Below are 21,448 nucleotides of genomic sequence, written 5' to 3'. Positions count from 1 at the left end.
GCATTGTCATCGACAGCGAATCTATCTGCCATGTTTCAGCTCGGATGTCGAGAAGACGGTTAATTTTAGCTCACAAGATTCCACAATTTTTTTTTAATTCATTCAATCAAGAAATTTTTTTTTTTTTGAAAATACGATAAGGTCACTACATCATATGATACGATTGTGATCTATAATATCGATTTGTAGGAAAACTGATGTCGTCCAGTCTAGGCCAGACTGACAAAAGAAATTGATTAATAGCCCAAGAAAGAGTTCCAATATCTGAAGAAAAAGGCTAGATTAATTCCAGCAGAATCACCATTTTCATCTCATCGCTTACTCATTACATAAGGTACTAGCAAACGTTTTGTTTTGCAAAATTTATGTAATGTCATTGTTAGAATGCATTTTTATTGTGGGATTCCAGACATTTGACCAACACTGTGAATGCATAATTGATTACCATACTTAGGTTCAAGACTACGAGTAAATACCAGTTTTTCGTTTTCACCGTACAGACACTGTTCGCAGTACCAGTTGGAGAACTACCGCCGCGGTCGGCTGTGTTCCTGGTTGATTATTTAAATATTAATTATTTTATTAACAAAACTGGGATTAAAAATAATGTAAATAGTGCTGTCGACATAAAATAAATACTATTATATTGTAACGTTATTTTTACCTGCGTGAAGGTTTTTTGACAATGTCGACCGATCTTGAATAGTGCTGTTTAGTTGAAGTTAAATCATTTCAGTGCAATGAAAAACGTTAAAAATAACAACATGTATAAGTTCCTTGTTTTTGCGGCAGTTTCTCTGCTTTCAGGTGGGTTTTGTATTTATGTTGTATTGAATATCTGTTTGTTCGTTCTTTGGTAAATGTAAATAAGTTTTATTGTAGACTTGTTGACAAATGACCATGAACTCTTAGTGCAAGGTTATCTCTGTAGGGAACAAACACAAGATAAATAATGTAACATTTTAAGACGGGAGTTGGAAAAACACCCACAAATCGGTTATTGGGTTCTTAGTTTGGGTTATTTAAACATTTGAATAAGAAAAAATTGGATGAATCCACATAGATTTCCATTTTGATCCCATATTTTTAGGTTTTTAACATTAAAAATTCAAATCATAAAAATCACCGACCTAAATTTGGGTAGATATTGCTCGAACATTTCTTGCTGTAATTAAGGCGATGCACTACGTAGCAATTTAAAATCATGTGTTTATGGTTTGAAAATTTGGTCACCTAGAAATGTTTCAGATGCTTTAATTAAATACTGCGAGTAGAATACATCTTGGCCTTTGAAATAATCGAGTATTTTTTAGATATGTCTTTTTATAAGCCCAGAAAAAGATAATGTATAGGCCTATGAAAACTACTTTAAAGTTCAAAATCTCCTACTTACGAACCCATTTTCGGTTATGGTTTTATTTTATAATGTGGCAAATTAAGTTATTTATAAAATGATCGAAAAACATTTAAATATTTGTGCCTGCACATCCACAAAATAAAATAAAAGGAACTTTTCGACCATGTTTTTTTCTTGCATAAATCTAAACAGGTGGATGGTGTTAAGCGGGAATTTAAGCCTTATAGCCATCTACGTAAGGAGTGTTATTGATAGCGGCTCGATTCAAAATATTACACGACGTAGTACATCGCCTTAAGTTGAAACCAAGTGTTATTTTTTTGTATTTAATTTACAGCAGAATTTGGCAACTTGACCATATTTTTTATATAATATTGTGTATTACAATTTTAGAGCATAAATAATAATGTTATGTATTTTGTATAGATTCTTCAAAACCGCAAAGACAGTCTACAAGTTTAAAAAGAAAGGACATAATACCTATTTGTTCATTGAAGTAATCATGTTAGTTTGAGATGTGACATTATTGCTATATTTCAAAGGAACGTATTTATACATAGTACCTACTTGAACTTAAAATAATCAATTTTTGACTTATGACACTGTAGTGGTGGGAGTGCGATATATTGTCACTTTATTTTATTTAATTTCTCTATTTATCGTTGTTTTCTTTATTCTGTTTATCTGTTATTTTAAAAATATTTTTTATATTGAATACCTCCGTGGCAGAGCGATAAAATCCTTGGCTCTGGATCATCGATTGTGGGTTTGATACCCGGTATGAGACTATATTTAGTGTCTAGATATTTTCCAAGCTTTCTCTTTCAATTCTTATCCCCTCCTCTAATTTAAGGTAGTGGGGAAAGTAGGAAAAGTACATGGCTATTCAGACCTGGTCACCAAATACCAGCACCAGCTCCCAACCGTCTGGAGCCAGTGAGACTATGTCATCCCCAATAATTCGGGTATCTTGTAAGGCTGAAGGTTGTGGGGAGGGAATAGAGATGGAAAAAAGAGGAAGGTGGGGAAGTACCTGTCTATTCAGACATGGTCACCAAACACGGCTAAAACCATTTCAAGTAACACAAATTAACCCGCGACATCCGGATTGGTAGCAAAGCAATTACGGAGGTAGTACTTCAGTTTCGTAACATTCCTCGAATCATGCCGTAGATCCACTGGCTAAGGTCACTTGTAACTCTTGTGTCGTGTATCACATGAGGTCATATCAAAAACCGGTTTCATTAATTATTACAGCTTGTTTTTTAGTAGACATTTTTTAATGATTTTGTTTGATTCAAAGGATTTGTTTTGGTTGGAATTGATTTTTGGTTCCTCATAAAGATTCCGTATTCAATTAGGAATACAATTTAATATATTGTTTGGAAAACAGTTGCATTACTTGTATACAGTATTTTTAAATTTGTGATTCAAGTCAAAAACAAATTACGGTAAATTAAATAAAAATATTTTTTATTCATTAAAATAATATCAAAGGTATTCATTTCGGTTGTCTGTGTGTCCTGCGTAACTCTGGTTGAATGAACTCGAATTTTCTTTGAATTTTAGCGTCATTTTCAAAATTGGAACTGACTGTTGTGAAGAAACTTGGTTGAAATCTGGGGAAATACGTGTGAAACATATATAAACGAACTACAGGTAACACAAAACAAAGTAATCAAAAAACTATTTCACTTCAAACCTAGAACATCAACAAAAAAATTATATATAGAAACAAAACTATTAAAATTAAGAAAATTATATGAATATAATACATGTCTCCTTATTTACAAAATAAATAATAAACTCATACATACAAATACAGAACTCATTAAAACGTCCCAAGTACACACACACTTTACACGGCAACACAATAAAATACATTTAAACACGATACATACTCATTATGGCAAGCAATCCATTGGTTACGAGGGAAGCAACATATATAATTGCCTCCCAGACGAAATTAAAAATGAAAAAAGTATAGGTATATTTAAAAAAAAATTGCTCAGTTTCATGCTCAATCAACAAAACAATGAAAGTGAATAATATCGGTGTGTAATATATTTATATTTATGTGTAATATATATGTTATTTCTAGTTAAATAAGTGAAAATGTAATTTTCTTTTATCTAGAATAAAAAAATATTAAAAAAAAAAAAAAAAAAAGAATTCAGATAAGCGATAAAATACATTCCTATAATATTAACATTTTAACAGAAATTATTTTTATTGTCATTTAAAATTGGAACTGATGTATCGCCCTTGTGAAAGAAAACCATTCAGAATCGAAAAGTTGCTTGAAATGGCTTTAGCCGTGTTTGTTGACGAGATTTGAATTATCCAGGTACCAGGTATAACTGCTCCCAACCTTCTGGAGGCAGTGAGAATATGATATCCCCAATTGGGGTATGTTGCGAGTCTGAAGGTAGTGGGAGGGGAAGGAGATGGGGAAGAGGAAGATGCGGAGTACCTGGCTATTCCTGGTACCAAACACGGATAAAGTCATTTCAACAACTTTTCAACTTTGAATGATGACCTTACACCAGGGCGATACTAAGAGTATCTTCTAATAAAATTTACTTGCGCATGCCGGGATTTGAACCCGCGTCCTTTGGAATGCTTGTCTAGAAACTTACTCCTCGACCACGGTCACACAATCATAAATATGCGTTTTCACGTCATTTCTAATTTATTGTGCGACCTATAAAAGTGTTTCTATGTTCAAATAATGCGTCAGACGTTTAGGTTCTTTTGTCTTATATCGAATATCATGATTAAGTAATAATGATGACAATACTCAGAAATTAAATGACTTGTTATTTACCCGGGAAGCCCGATCAGTGTGGTCTATTCCGATTTGAACGAAAACCATTGTCGCCAGCTTACGTTGGACCATTCGTCTCCAATGTAAGCAATCGATTCGTCTCAATTTTTATATGCTAAATGGTTTTTGGCAACTCTCTTATGCTTTTCGAAATCTAAGAAATATGCTTACTACCTCAATTCTTAAAACTGTATACTACCCTCTCTGACAATCCCTACTAGCTTACGGCATTATAATCTGGGGTGGCTGTGCTCAATCTACCATCGAACATCTTCTAAAAGCCCAAAAAATGGTAATACGTGTCATTAACAAGCGACCGACAAGATACCCCTCCACTCGACTCCTCATAGAGTATAAGGTCTTAAACACACGACAACTCCACCTAAAATTTTCGCTAATACATTTCCTGTTCAAATATAAAAACAAAACTCTCTTACAACACAACTACACCACCAGAACAATAACCAACGGTCACTACAAAGTACCTTCACTACATACCACGTCAGCTCAAAGACAATTTGTCTTCCTAGCTCCTAAAATCTGTAACCTTGTTCCTGAAAACCTAAAAACCGTGAGTCAACCCCATTCCTTTAAAAAACAAATTACGAAATGGATCCTTACACACGGAATACATTACAACTACAATACCCATTCATTCTACACTCTATCAAATTTAATCACCTTTCAGACAAAGCATAATATATCCTTATTTATTAATATTAATTTGTGTGATCTATTCACTAATAATTTCTCAAATTTTTCATCTTCTTATAATTCTCTAACTTCTCCGTCCTCTTCTTATAGTCCGCAAACTGTAAAATTCACCCGCCATAATACAGGGTCATCCCTAGCATAGAGGGTGAAATATCACAAAAACCACATGCACTCTCTAAATCATGTATCAATAAAATAAAAATGTTAGTTTGTTCAAAATCTTAAATCTCTGAAAGTTCTTTTTTTTTTATTTATTTTTATTTTTTTTTATTTAACAATTTTTTATATAATCTTCAGCGATTGCTTTGAAATTTTGACCCAACGAATGCCCGTGTGTTATATACTTATATACCAATATTACATAGAGGTCACCTGTGACAGGTAAAAGCATTCCTTTTTTTTTAAACAGCGCCATCTGTTGGACATAAAAGCAACACGCGCTATTGTTTATCTATCATCTGCACAGACAGACTGCGCCAAAGCAACACGTGGCATGGTACAGTTATTACATTATATAAACGGTACAATTATAACAGACCCTATCCATAATGTTACTAAAATTATGTAAAAATTGAAAGATAGTAATAAAAAAATGAAAATACGATTATCTGTTGTACAAAAAAATTATATGTACATGATTTGTTTTAAGTGACACTTCAATTTTTTTAACGTAAAATGTAAAGTCAGGGGAGCTATGTCGCCACCCGGTTGGGCAGCTTTGTGAGGCGGGTTAAGATAGGGGCTGTAGTTAGGGATTGACCCGTTCTCATAAAGCCAACATCAACTGTGAACGGGTGCTCCGCTCGTTTACGTCAAGTTTCACGCACGTGCACCGGAGATCAATGCTGCTAGCTCCTTAAAACAGGCTCCATTAAAATACCTGTAGAACATACTCAGCATGACCGCGTATATAGAAGATTGAAATGTTGCAATTGTTTTGAGTTTTGAATGAGAAGGTTTAGAACAATAGCATAGTAAACTTTTTGCCCAAATGTTATATTTTTAGTTGTTTGTTGAATATGTTTTTGACTCTGAGATCTTGTTTTTCTGTGTGTGTGTAAGTTATGTTTTATGTATATGTGTAAAAGAGTATTGTTTTATAATAGAGTTGTTTAATTGACATGGTGTTAATATTGTTTAAGATTTCGTCAGTGCTAGTTCTTACAGAGACGTAATAATAAGAGAATAATTTTCATTATGTTTTATTGCGTTTCATTAGTTATTTTAGAATATTGTCATTCGCTCTGCCCCATACGATAATTCCCTATTCTAAGAGGGATTGACTAAAAGCCATGTGGATCTCTACTCAGGAAGTTCCTGATGGTTTTGAAAAAAGTTTTCACTCAAAGTTTTCCAATGAGGCACAATTTTTACAATGCCCACTAAATTTCTCATCTTGCACTCAAAAATTAACTAAACACAACATTCATTTTTCAGAAGGATGTAAAAAAAATACAATAATATCTTTTCAAATAATTATAAGCAATAATTAGTCGCCTGTAATATCAATACTAATTGAAAATGTCTCCCGAGTAACAATAAATGCCGCCAACGGGAATTGAACCCGTACCTTCTGATGTCCGGTTAGGTGCTCTGAACCTCTGAGCTATGTCAGCTTATTTACAACCCGCCAAATAATTCAATATGTACTAGTACCTCAACCAACAATTTACATTTGTTGGTGAAATATTTTGTTTATTATTAAATATAATTATTTTTTAATGATATAACTAATGTATATAAGACAATGTTTTATGCACAGCAAAAAGGATAACAAATAAATATTGTCTTATAAACATTAGTTTATCGTTAAAAAAAATATAGGTAATATTTTTTCAGACGCTGATATTTTCTATTTGTGATCAGATCAATTTACTAAATGAATGTATTGAAAATAATCAAATCAAATTGTTAATTACGTTCTCTCCCCCCGCTGTATGTAAGATATTTAAGTTGTTTTCTCATTTTCATTATGTTGCTTATTTTTTAACATTATTTTATGCCGCAAGTATGTATTATTTTAAATGTTCTTTTTCTGTCTAATCCAATAATTAATGTTTTTCTGTATATAATTTGAGCTTTATACGGAAATTTCAATGGTTCATGCAACCAAGTCATGTGTAATTATTCCATTAAAATGTATAGTTGTTTGTTTTCCTATTTCTATTTTAGAAACTGACAATTCATTGTGGAATCCATTATAATATATTATAATAAAACAAATATAAAACTTTTTACCACTTTAATTTTATTACCGGTTACGGCCAGTAAAATTAAAGTTATTCAGTTCGTTAAAGCCATCTTCAGAGTGGTATAAATTATTCTCGTTGAAGCCATCTTCAGAATGGTATAAATTATTCTCGTTAAAGCCATCTTCAGAGTGGTATAAATTATTCTCGTTGAAGCCATCTTCAGAATGGTATAAATTATTCTCGTTAAAGCCATCTTCAGAGTGGTATAAATTATTCTCGTTGAAGCCATCTTCAGAATGGTATAAATTATTCTCGTTGAAGCCATCTTCAGAGTGGTATAAATTATTCTCGTTAAAGCCATCTTCAGAGTGGTATAAATTATTCTCGTTGAAGCCATCTTCAGAATGGTATAAATTATTCTCGTTGAAGCCATCTTCAGAATGGTATAAATTATTCTCGTTAAAGCCATCTTCAGAGTGGTATAAATTATTCTCGTTGAAGCCATCTTAAGAGTGGTATAAATTATTCTTGGTCTATGGTTTATATACATAACATATATGGGGGAGGGAGAGAGATGGTCTGCAAGGGTTTAAATCGATTATATTAATTACATTAGTTACTAAGTCGTTTTAGACTGTTGAATTTCTAATTATTTTGGTAATTCCAGTAGGCTAATTACCAAGGGTTTGTAGCTCACTGCAATAATGTCCAGGGAAAATCCTTACAAGTAATAAGAATTATTATTGACCTAATTTTATTTTCCAATCGTTTTTTTTATAACTTTATTGAGTAAAACCTCAAATTGTAATATTTAATTATTGCAGACAATATTGGCGATTTCTAAACGAAAATCTGAAACAGAAAAATCAGAAAACCCTTCGGTCACTTTTAAGGCCGAGTGTAGTTTTTTTTAAATTTAAAATAATGATAATATTATTAAGCAAATCGATAATGATAGTGTTTTCAACAAGTAAATTTTTTTTTATACATTTTTAAAATTAACATAGGCTTAGTAATTATCAAAATCAAATCGAAAATATGACCTTTTTCAGACCGTAATACGTGCGTTTTAAAAAATACTATTAAAGGCTGAATATCGTCAAAAAATACCTGAAGGGGTTTTCTTTAAACGTACGAAAAAAAAACTAAAAAATAAATAAAATAGGTTCGTAGTTTAATTTTTTCATAAACACTAATTGTACTTGTTTTTAAAATGCAGATTATAAAACTTTGGATACGTTTATTTAACAAAACTAAACGATAAATTATTGGTATTATATTTTTCCATTTTTTAAAGTTAATTTAATATTTTTTATACTACAATTTAAGAAAGAACACTTAGATTTTCAAATTACTATTAAAATTGGCCGTCCGATGGCGCCTATTTGAAATTTTTAATACGGTAGACAATCGAACTAAAAGCTTCTTTTAAATATCCCAACAGATGGTGCTATCATGGTGGGAGTCTTGGTTATTGTTTATTTTTCAAACCGATTATATTATTAAGTTATTATTTATATTTATAGTTTCAGGCCACATTCCGATTCTTTTTAAAAAATATATTACTTTGAAAAAGTTTATTTGTATTTATTTTTGTTCCATTTCCATAGTCCTCAATAAGTTTTATACCTGATCTGAGGTCTAAATACTATAAACTGAAACATGAGTACCACTCCAGACATTGCGATATGATGAGTATTTTGGATATCAATATCAACAAGCTTTCAAACTAATTGTTAAAATTAGTCAAGTTGAATATTTGCCAGTTTCGTTCCAGATGCGATTTGTTGAATACAAGCGAACTTTGGGCCCGATGGCGTTTCTTCATGTATTTGTAAAGGCTGGTCTCCTACGATCAAAACACGAACACATTTTGTGGACGGTTCGGTCGGAGCCGCAATGTTTTTTTTTATTTCTGTGGGCCTTAGAAAACAATAATGTTATTTATAACGGTTATTGTTGACCGAGGGAGAACGAACACAGGTTTTCTGTTTTTTGACCAGATGTAGGTATATTTTTTACAATGCTGGCCGGCGTAGTCCGGTGGTAAGGCTTTGGACTCCCATTCCGAAGGTCGCTGGTTCGAACCCGAAGTACGCAAATAAATTTTATTTGATTGATTTGTGTTATTTCACAATTGATTAATTAAAATAATAAATACTATATATGCGGCACGTTCCAGAGTGGAAGATACTCCCAGTATCGCCTTGGTGTAAGACCACCATTCAGAATTGAAACGTCTCTCCAAATGGCTTTAGCCGTGTTTAGTGACTAGATCTAAATAGCCAGGTACTTCCCCACCTTCCTCCTCCCCATCTCCTTCCCTTACCCACTTACCTTCAGCCAAACAACATACCCCAATTGGGGATGCCATAGTCTCACTGGCTCCAGACCGGAGCAGTTGGGACTCTTGTGAGGTATTCACTATAAAAATAAAAATAAAATAGTTTTTTTTTAAACATAGCTAGAAACTAATATCGACCCGACAAGAAGTATTAGCATTTATATCTGGACCTAGATATTTATTCTGGACCACAGAATCAATTAAATTTTATTTTGTTAAAAGTATTTTGGTATTTAAAATTTTAAGTACTTAAAAAATTATTTATTTATATTATTTCATTTAATTCATTGTTATCTATTGAATTTAATGTGTTAATTATTGTGCATAAAACTATGTAAAACCAAATGCCAAAATGTTTTTAATAGAGATATACATAATTAAGAAATTGGCACATACATCATCATACATGTCATAATATGGAAAATCAGGACTAAAGATATATGAAGAAATAATAATAATATAAAATGAAATGTCAGGCTTTCTGTAAAAATATTAAAATACATGCAATTAAATTAAATGTTACATTGTATATATTCGTTTATATTCTAACGTAGTATAAACTAATTAAATAAATAATACAAAAAATAGTGCCATCTGGTAACTGAAATTCATAACTTTTATAACGATGATAACGAAGATTTACATTACCGCCATCTTACTGTTTTCAGGCAAACGTTTTTAAAATAAATTCTAGTTAGAAAAAATATTGTTTTGGAAATGAACAACAGAGTTCTTGTGTGTCGAAAATAGTTGATTTTGTAAGGTCTACAATCAGTCTTAACTGTATTATACTTTGAATAAGAATTACCAACATTGTCTTCATTTTTTCACCGCACAGTTTTTATTAGCAACTATATTTTTGTATGATCGCAAGATTAAACCCGAACTAAATGCAATCTAGACAGCGTCTTTTAGATAAACCTATCTTATTTTTTATTTTAATGTGCGACATCTATTGACTTTTCTGCAAGTCTAGGATGAATATTTAATTTTTAGATTAACTTTATTGAGTAAACCCTCAAATTGTAATATGGTGAACCTCAAATTAAATATGGTAAACATATTGTAAAATTGTAATATGGTAAACCTCAAATTGTACAGTGGTAGAGCGGTGCCCCGGCAAGACAAGGGTCCTGGGTTCGTGTCCTAGATGTGACCGTATCCTTTTCTGATTTTTCTGTTTCAAATTTTCGTTTAGAAATCGCTAATATTGTCTTCAATAATTAGTTACTATATTTATTGTTTATTTGTTTTCCTAATAAACTAAAAATAAAATAAAGTTATGCGAGTTATGATCGTATCGATATGTGGTGGAAGGGGTTGTAAAAATTAAACTTTTTCTAAAAATAAAACTCTTGACAGGCCAAGATGCCAAACGAAACGCCTGTAAATAAGTGGGTCTTCCGACGACCCCATGCATTTCTGTCTAAAAAACTATAGAAATTCCAATTATTCAGTCAATTATTAATGGTAACTTATGTATTTACGCAGAAATATAAACTACTAAAATGATATGTCAAGTATTTAAGCTAATATAAGGAGGATAGTAATTTTGGGTACTACCTACTCCCCCACTTGGCTGCGGGATAGTTAATTTTGCTGGCTTGTTTCATAAGTTTATTATCATGTGGATTTACGATGGGTATTTCCATAGCGTGGAAATAATCATAAGTAGAAATTCTTAAAACTTTATAGTTATTAAAATTATTATTCTTATAAACATTTGCTCTTCAGCCAGTGCCATCTGATTGTGGTTATTTTCAACGAATCGGGTTTTTCCACTTATGTCAAAGTTTATATGTATTGGTAGATTACAGTGGCGTGACCTGCGCTATGATTAAATGTAGACTGGGTGTAGTTTTTTTTACGTATGAGTTGTGCATTGAGTATTTGAAAACATTTTATTGTCATCTTCCGCTGATTGTTATTATGGCTAACCGAATAAATTAATAGGTATACAAGTTACTTTCAACATTCATGCAAAAAAAATCATTATGAACAGGAATTTGTCGCCATTTTAAGCCCCTACATTCCGAATTTCGACCGATTTATAACGTATTTCTCTTCAACACTTTTAAAGTTTTTAAGTTCCGAAAAAAATAAATGTTATTTTTTAAGATAATGTCTATACAATTATAAAGCCGAAATTGTGATTATATGAAATTCCCTCAGTAAGATAAAAATCGCAAAGTAAGCTCCGAAAATTATTAAAGCACGTTTTTTTCTGTTATTTAATATGTTATAGTTATGAAAAAAATCAAAGTGTATCTTAAAATGCTACTTAAGCATATGTCAAGAGATTTTTGCTCTATTTCAAACGAATCGTGTTTTAAAAATTAAAAATTCAAATAAATGTATTTCAAAAGCAAAGAACATAAAATTCATATTTTAAACCTTTTCTGCCTTTATAGACTGCACGCCACTGATAGGTCTACTTGTCCACAAAGTCAACGACGCGAGCGTCATTAGCAAAATCCATGACCTTCGCGCCCAACAAGTTAAGTTCCCGGATTCGATATTAATTTCATGACAAATACGAATATAGCTGGCAACATCAGAAATAATTGAAAATTGCAATATTATGCCTTTGGTCGTACAAACTTTTATGAGCTAATAATAATTTTATCCAATGAACTTTGCACTGATTAACATCTGCTTTACAGGTAAGTCCCCAAGCTGTAATTCCATACCTTATAACAGTTTCAGCTAATTTCTTTATTACGGCATACACAGTACAATAAGATACAGTTAAGGATATTTTTCGTTATTACATAGTTGTAGTACCTATTACGTATGTCCATAAAATATCATTACGTAATTTCGCCTGAGATTGTTATAAAAGGAAGAAAGTGGGTAGAGAGAAATAAATGAATTGAAATCAAGGATTATAATATGCTCACGAATTGTAATTGCCTGTTAATACATAGAAGTTTTGAGAAATGATGTGAAAATATTTTTGAAATATGTCATGCTAAGAAATTTAATAAGTTAGTTTTATATGTTAGAAAGGCAAGAAGAGGGTCGCAGAGGGCCTGGTAGGAGACAAATGTCTTGGCTGCGAAATATACGAGAGTGGACCGGCATTAGAAGTGTGGAGGAGCTATTCCGGGCAGCGCAAGACAAAGAGACATTTTCTAGAGTGATCGCCAACGTCGGGGGGACCTGATACGGCACATGAAGAAGAAGAAGTATGTTAGAAAGGAGTCATGAAAGATGTCTAAATGTAGTAATTTTTCATAGTAGGTGTAAGTTGTGATTGCGCGAGTAATTACCGAGTTGTTTGCTGCATTGGTATTGTTGGCTTCAATATGAAATAGTGTAGTGTGCTTGGTACGCCTCGTTGAAACATTTAAACCAATGACGGATGGCAATTCGGGACTATCAATTTTATTATTTAACAGATTATGTAGAAACAACAGGTCTGACAATGTGCGTCTTTTTTGTAAAGTTAACATATTATTTGTAGTTTTGTTGTATTTCTTGAGCAAATGTTTAGAATATTTATTCTGTATACTTTCTACTAAATCTATGTATACCTTATATTGAGGATTCCATATTGTGGAAGCATACTCCAGTGGACTTCTGACCAATGAACAAAACAACATTTCTAGAGTCTTAGCACTTTTGAAAACTTTGCATATACTTAATAAGAAACCTAGCATTCTGTAGGATTTTGATATAATGTGTTCGATGTGCTTGTCAAAAATTAATTTGCTATCTAAGTAAACACCTAGATATAGGTTGTAAAGGTATTAATTATTAATTAATTAATGAATGAATGTTATGAATGGTATTAATTAATTAATGATAAATAGATTATCCGAAGTGTACAAATTAAAAAACTCCAATTACGTGAAATATTTTAACAGTTTCTTTGTCTAGTACGGAGGCGGAATATATTGCTTTATCTGAGGCTTCCAGAGAGGCTGTCTACTTAACGAATTTGGTGTATGAAATTACTGATACATTTTATGTAATTGACTTGTATTGCGATAACCAGAGTGCATTAAAGTTAGCCTTAAGTAAACAAAGTCATAATAGGTCAAAACATATAGATGTACGTTGTCATTATATTCGAGATGTTGTACAGCACAAATATGTTAAAATTAAATGTATTCCTACTGAGGAAATGCCTGCTGACATACTGACTAATGGTCTATGTTATTTTATTTTTTCAATTTTATTTAGGAAACAAATATTCATTTATATATTTGGCTTAAACAGCAATTATTTATAATATTAGACCAATAATGTTCCATTGATTCTAGTCGTTGATTCAATATTTGCACCTATACAATATATTTATAAATGACAAAGAAATATAAAGAATAAACATTATATGGAATTACAAAATGTCAGAAAAACAATTAAAGACAGTTAGTAGTAATACAGTTTTAGCATGATTATAATAAAAACAATCAAATAATCTAAGATGATAGGATAATTTCACAAAATAAAAAAAATAACTAATCAGTTTAGTAAGTTGCATTTTATATGTTTTCAAGTTACACTTGAAAATGTGTACATCTCTAGAGGCATCGTGAGTTTTACAGATACGTCCTATTAAAGAGTTTTGCGCATATTTGGCTTTACAGTGTGGTGTTCTAAATAAGTCGTTCGATCTGGTGTTGTGTTCAGGGCAACGAAATGCTATCTTTTCTAGCAGATATGATGAATCAACAAGACGGTTCGCGATTTTGTATAAGAATAGGGCATCAGAATTTTTTCTGCGTTTATATAAAGCGGTATAAATTTGATAAATAAATTTGGATTGGATATTTTCAATACAATCAATGTATGTTTGATATTGAGGATTCCAAATGACTGAGGCAAACTCGAGTTACCTTACATATGACATATATAGCAGAATTAGTGTGTGTGCTATATTGAAAGGCTTTGTAATGCGTTAGTATAATAAATCCCAATTGTTTGTAAGCTTTTTCTAAAATATGTTCAATATGGTCATTAAATAACATTTTAGAATCTAGCAGTATTCCAAGATTTCTGATTGATTCTACTCTTTGTAGGGGTACATGGTTTAATTTGTAAGTAGAATTAATCGACTGTTTTTTACGTGTAAATGTAATAACGTTACACTTTTCTGTATTTAGATAAAGTTGATTGATATCGCAATATTGTTTAATTTTGCTTACGTCTTCTTATAACAGGTTGCAGTCATCTGTGGAGTCAATAAGTTTATATAATTTCATGTCATCTGCGTAAAATAGTAACATTATAAGTTTATGAAGTTATTTGGCGTTGTAACTAATTAATTCACTGTATATTTAGTTTTTTTAATAAGTGGGGGCGTCAATATCTGTATCAAAATGAATATATAGTACTACTGTAGATTACTAACGCCATCTAGATATAAGATTGTAAAACCGTTATTAATTTATTAAAAGTCGTCGGTTGCGAACAGAAAAACAAGTGTTTCAATAGCTACTAAAACTCTAATTTAAATGCTAATATTTTAGAAAATATTAATGCTAGGTTTGGGAATTTGTTTAGCACTGCCGCCCTCTGGGGTGGATCTAAGACTCAAAAGGCAGTCAGCAACATAACCAAGGGACCCGTTGAGGGGAAGGGGGTATTACGTCTATTTTGAATGTGATTTTTATGCAAAAAAGGTGGCCTTTTCCATAAAAATCTTAATTTTGGATTTGGGGACAAAATACACATGGGCAGATTGTGTTTGGGGGCAGATTTGTTCAGTTTGCAATGTTTTATGTGTATTTCAAATGTGATCTATGTATCTTATTTTTTAATTTTCCGTAAAAAAAACCTTTTAAGAAAGAAGATTAAATTATCTTTCCGCTGTATGCATTGAAAATAAAAATTACTATTTCTAAATGATAACATTTGTCAAAAACCAAATTTTTAACTAATTATTTACTCCAATCGTAGAAAAATTGGGAGAACTCGAAATTTCGAAAAAGTATTCGTTTTTTGGGGAATTCGTAAGAAAACTTAACTTTTCTTGGTTATATAAAAAAAAGAAATAATTTTTTAAATTAAAATTTTTTTTACGATAGCGGCGCGAAATATGAATTATTCATTTTGGCTAATTTTAGGGTTTTATTAATGACATCCAGTATAAATATTTGAGACAAACTGGAAAGAATTATTATTTTTCTTTCTAAAGTCAAGAAAATTACGTAATTCCACATGATACAAAAAAATACTTTTATAAAATAGCCCGGTCATATTTGGCCCTAAAACGTCGGAGGGGTTGAAATGGAAGTAATCAGCACTTGCTGAAATGCTGACCTTTAGATCCGCCTCTGGCCACCTCTTATTTTTTTTAAATTTATTGTTTTTTTATAATATTCATTACATTTTATGCAAGAAGCTTTTGACTGGCCAAGTAGGAAAGTTTCCCATTTTAAGACAGTCAAATTAACAGGTTTCAAATTATCCTAGAGAAATACAGGATTTAAGAATAGAGAAAATGAGTAAAAGTGAAGATATATAAAAAGAAACATAAAAAGATCCACAAAAGATACATAAAAGGCGTTCGTGATAAATAATTATCAGATTAGATTTTTTTAGTAATATTCGGAATCAGTCCTGCCTAGATCTAATATCCATTTTGTTATTTTTGGACCGAAGGATGACAATTCACACAGTTTCACCTGTGAAGGGATTTTGTTATATATTTTAGGACCGAGATATGAGAATAGTTTTTGATAAGCCGCTCTGTTGCTTGTTGGAACAGAAAAGTAATTTCTTCCCTTACTTCTGGTTTGATGTTTGTGTTCGGCTGTTTTCATTTTGTTTTTATTTTTATGAACATGGATTACTATTTTTTTATATAACACTGTCGGACATCTAGTACATTAAATTCCTCGAAGAGAGCGTCGCTCGAATATCTTAAAGGTTTCTTCATAATAACACGTAAAATAGATTTCTGTACCTTCAATAATGGTTTTTTTTCCTTTATTTTTTCGCAATTTTTACATTAATTACATACAATATTATATAAATAAATACGAATAATGGGAACCCACTAAGGCGCAGCCTATGTGTGGATAATATATATAAGTTATTATATTATTGTACCTAGAAATAAACAAACTACGGGCATATAAAACAAAAAAACAAGATTACATTTTGTCAAAGCGGTTTGTATAAAAAGTGTTTACAATAGTGTATAGGGAAGTTATAAGTGTTTAGTTTTATAAATGGTGAATATTTTATGAGAAACATAAATAGATACAAATTAAATAAAAAAAGTTTCAACTGTTGTATTGAAAAGCCATAATTTTACCTATTTTAAATATTGAGGAAGTTTAGTATTCACTTGAATATTTTTCGGTAAAAGATTGAAAGTACGAGGTCCAATGAAACTGCAGTGTGTTTGCATTTGTTTTGTGTTCGTTTGGGGAGTATAAAATACATTATTATTTCTAATGTTGATTCTGTTTGTATTTCATAGTTTGCAAAATAAATAGTTTACGGAGACAGAATAGTTTAGATTCTTTGTATAACTCATCTGTTGAAAATGTTTTTTTCCGACTATACATAACTTTGATGATATAATTTTGAGTTATTTGTAAAGGTTCGATATGTGCATGAAGCGCACCGCCCCATCCAATTATTAAGTATATGAGTGAAGATTGCACCAAAGAAAAATAAATAATTTTCAGTTTTTTAACATTGAGCACTTCTTTTAGTCTGTGTATGTAAAATATCTTAATTTACAGACGGTATTATTAATTTGTGACTGCCACTTTAATTTTGTATCAATACCTAAATATTTGATCTTTTCAACTTTTCCGAGTTCAAAGCAAGATGAGCATATTTCTTGATTACAGTTAACATTATGTATTCTAATTTTAAGGTTATTGGGGGGTTTATTTTTACTATTTTATAAAAGGTTAGGTAAAATGTTATATTATAGTTTAAGAAGAGTCTATTACTTTTTAGCCATAATAAGACATGTAATACATTTTGTTGCCTTCAAAAGGGATTTCAGGCCAGGATTTTCCATTCACTATTATTGCTGTATCATCAGCGTAAGATACAATTTAGTTTAGTTTTAGTTTAATGTTCTTCTTCCTATACCTCCATATATAATAATAATTATATCAATAATTATTTACTATCGTAACGTGTCTAATCATGTTTGCACCATGTACAATTATCCACGCTAACGGCGACTCAATATTATAATTAATTTCACAGCAATGGTTATTGACCATTTTAAATGCGTATTACACCAGATTATAAATGCATTTTAGAAAATAATATTAATTCTTAAATGATAGCGAAATTCACTTTTTGGCGTCATTTTAATTTAAAGAAAATAAATAACTTGTACATTAAATTAATATTATAATACCGAGTCCCAGCTAATATAACTTTAACGTTTGTATAATACAAGCGAATTCATTGTTAAAAATATTATATATTTTTTGATTTTTTTACCTTTTTGCGGCCTACGAGGATCTTGAAAAGTATACCACATTGTTTTAGGGTGTAATTGTGAATGTTGGTCTTATACCAGGGGATACTGATAGGGTTGCCAGATGGTCCAGATAAAAAACACCGAACATTTTTTATCAAATATTTTTTTTTGGTACGATGTGTCGAAAATCAAAGGGTCTTTTGATAATCATAAACCCCTTTGATTTTGGCCAAAACAAACAGAGATAATTATTACCGAAAAACACATTTATTTATTGTTATTATTGGTAAGCAAAAAATCACTTTTAACATATTTGGCAATAGATGCTACTGCTTTAAATAATCGTTTATTGCCTGAAATTGTGTCTTTAAATTCAGTGCAACTGACATTTAAATTGAAGAAAACACATAATTCGCTTTTTACGGTATTCACACCTAGTAGATTTCTTTCGTCAGTACATATATTACCCATTACACTAAAAACTTTTTCTACGAAGGCATTGGAGATGGGAACACTGCACACATATTGTACCATTTTTGACCCAACAGAGTTGAGCAAGACTTGCTACCACCCGCCAGAATCGCTCACTGCTTTTGCTCTGTAAATTATCTAGTGAGTGAGGTATATATTTCGCGTATTCTCAAAAAATCCGGACATTCTATTGTCCGGTTTTCCAAAATTTGGTAGACCGGACAGCCGTTGAAAAAGCCATACTGTCCGGTCCAAAACCGGACATCTGGCAACCCTAAATACTGATAGTATCTTCCACTCTGGAACGTGCCGCAAGTATACAATGTATTATTTAAAATGAATATATTTTGAAATAACACAAATTAATAACATTAGCATTGCGCACGCCGGGGTTTGAATCCGCGACTTTCGGATTGCTAGTCGAGAGCCTTATCCCTCGACCACATAATAAAATGAGTATGAACAATATAAGCAGCTACAACACAAGTTAACTAAGAGAGTCATGTTGTACAAAATGAGTTTTAAAATAATAGTGTATAATAACAAGAGTACAAAATAAATACTTAAGAGGAATTTACAAGCCAAAAATGTGTATATTCTTGGTACACCTTATATTGTAGGTAATAGGCATTCAAATCACTTGACAAACGAATTCTAGAAATGTTCGATTTCAAGCACAAAAAAGTGGTTTTATTTATTTTGTAAATAATTTTATAAGGATGCAAAAAAGTTAATCAAATGAAACTGTCACAGATAATCTTAAGTTGTTTTTTACTCGTTCATACATTTCTATAGAAAAATATTTATTTTAGAAGTTTACATTTATATTTTTTATTGAGTAAATTATTATTTTATTTGTATTCTACTAAAGGGAAACGATAGGAAAACTTTCAATTTATCTAAAGCATATTTTTGGTATTCATAATGTACACCAATTTGTTATAAAGATTAATCAAAATAGTGATTTGGCATTAAAATTCGCCTCAATGTACTACGAAAGATGTCACAGAGCAAAATGTAGTAACTTTGTTGTAAAGCATGTTTGTATTTAGCAAACCTTAATTACGCCAGATTGGGTCTTTTACAGAATATAGCTAAATTAATACAGCGATAAATAATAATGAGGAAAAGATTGTAAATGACAATATGCATTATTTTTAATAGTAATAACATAATGATTAAATAATTTAAAAACACGTTTGTCAAATGTCGATTCTAGCTCGGAATTGAAAATTTTAATTTATTCAAACAAGTATTTTTTCTTCACAAATATGAGCTTTGACCTCTAGGATTAAAAAAATTAATAAATACGATATCCTGTTATTTTATATTCCATAAATAACACTAAAAACAGAACAATATTGTGTAATTTACTATATAACTTTTCTATTTTTGAGACCGATAATTCGTGGTGGAATTCCATTATAATATATTATAATAAAACAAATAAAAAACTTTATTCCACTTAATTTTATTTTGACCGTAACCGGTTTCAGCTCGTCAAAGCCATCTTCAGACTGGTACACAAAATTCTTAGTCTACGGTTTATATACACAACATATGGGGGAGGGGGGAGAGGGGTAGTTTATAGGGTTTTAATCAATTTTATTTGTTACTAAGTCGTTTAAGATTGTTGAATTTCTAAATATTTGGTAATTCCAGTAAGCTAATTACCTTGGGTTTGTAGCTTATTTCAATATTTATTAGGGAAAAAACCTCACAGGTAATATGCATTATTAATGACCTAATTTTATTGTCAAATCATTATTTATGATGGGATTATATTTGCTTTTTGAAAAGATACATGTTTACATTTGAGAAATTATTATAAGAATTAAGAAAGTAGGGACTTAGCAACTGATACTAATAGCTTATTAATTACAAAGTTACTTATTGAAGGGGTACATGTTTACATTGAAATAGGGATGGTCTAACCTAACTACTTATTTTAATGTCGAAATTATTATGAAAATTACAATGGATACAAGAGCGGAGACTTGGCAAATGATTCTAATTGTTTATTCATTACAAAGTTAGGGTCTATTTTATTAATTCAGCGAGTAATTTCTAAAGATTCTAGTCTATCAAGTTTGTGGCCTTTATTGCAAGTATGGAGGACTTTAACATCTCTGTCTTTATCAAACGAGTGTTTGTTTTCTAATAAATGTGATGCTACATTTGACAATTCGCCTTTATTATTTACCCAATTTGTAAAATGCTCTTTAATACGGGTTTTGAAAGATCTCCCTGTTTGACCAACGTAATATGCTGGGCAGTTAGCGCAGTTCACTTGGTAAACGCCCGAGTTCTCGAGTTTATCTCTCTTATCTTTGTTGTTAATTAAAATTCTACCTAGAGAGTTTACATTATAAAAAGCTGTTTTGCATTTATCATTATTGGTTAATCTAGATATTTTTGTTGATATTTCACCAATATAAGGGATTTTAACCCATTGTTTATTACTATCTTTTTCATTTTTATTTTCAAGGCCTTGTGAAATGATTGTTAATGTAAGTTTTTTATCCTTTTTCTCTATTAGCCTATCAATAGTTTCGCTTTTGTATCCGTTGTTATTGGCGATAGTTTTAATAATATTTAATTCATTATTATAATTTATATAATTCAAAGGCACGTGTAAAAGTCTGTGAATGAGTGAATAAAATACTGATAATTTATGTGAAATGTGGTGTCTAGATGTATTGTGTATTATATTATCACTATATGTAGGTTTTCTATAAATTGAAAATTCTAATTTATTGTTAATGATTTCGATACCTATGTCGAGAAAGTTAATCTTATTACCCCCCATTTCCATTGTGAACTGGATTGATTTGTTAATTTTATTGATTTCTTTTAGAAAAATATCTAATTGTCTGTTTGTTCCTGTCCAGATAATCAGAATGTCATCTACATATCTACGGTAGAAGGCGACTTTATTAAACGATTTTAGTTTTTCGATGGATTCTTCGATATAATCCATGAAGAATTCAGCTAAGACCGGTGAAATCGGGCTCCCCATAGCTAACCCATTAGATTGGATGTAATAGTTATTATTAAATCTAAAGAAATTTTGTTCTATGCATGTATTTAGTAATCTTGTTATTTCGTTACGTTTTATTAAATTAATGTTTAT

The 21,448-nt window shown here is 30.9% G+C and overlaps 1 protein-coding gene across 2 annotated transcripts in view; it reads left to right on the top strand.

Moving 5' to 3' along the window:
- The first annotated feature begins 495 nt into the window (after positions 1 to 495).
- LOC149410008 (modular serine protease-like) overlaps positions 496 to 21,448 on the top strand; it is a 60,557-nt gene continuing 39,604 nt past the window's right edge. For both annotated transcript variants that reach the window (XM_089649025.1, XM_089649024.1), the window contains exon 1: positions 496 to 807. In XM_089649025.1, the coding sequence (XP_089505151.1) occupies positions 741 to 807 (67 nt within the window). In that variant the 5' untranslated portion in view covers positions 496 to 740. The remainder of the gene's footprint in view (positions 808 to 21,448) is intronic.

This window comes from Hesperophylax consimilis, chromosome 28, assembly GCF_061612785.1.
Source record: "Hesperophylax consimilis isolate HC1 chromosome 28, BYU_Hcon_1.0, whole genome shotgun sequence".
Taxonomy (NCBI): domain Eukaryota; kingdom Metazoa; phylum Arthropoda; class Insecta; order Trichoptera; family Limnephilidae; genus Hesperophylax; species Hesperophylax consimilis.
This window is presented reverse-complemented; position numbering and strand designations above follow the sequence as displayed.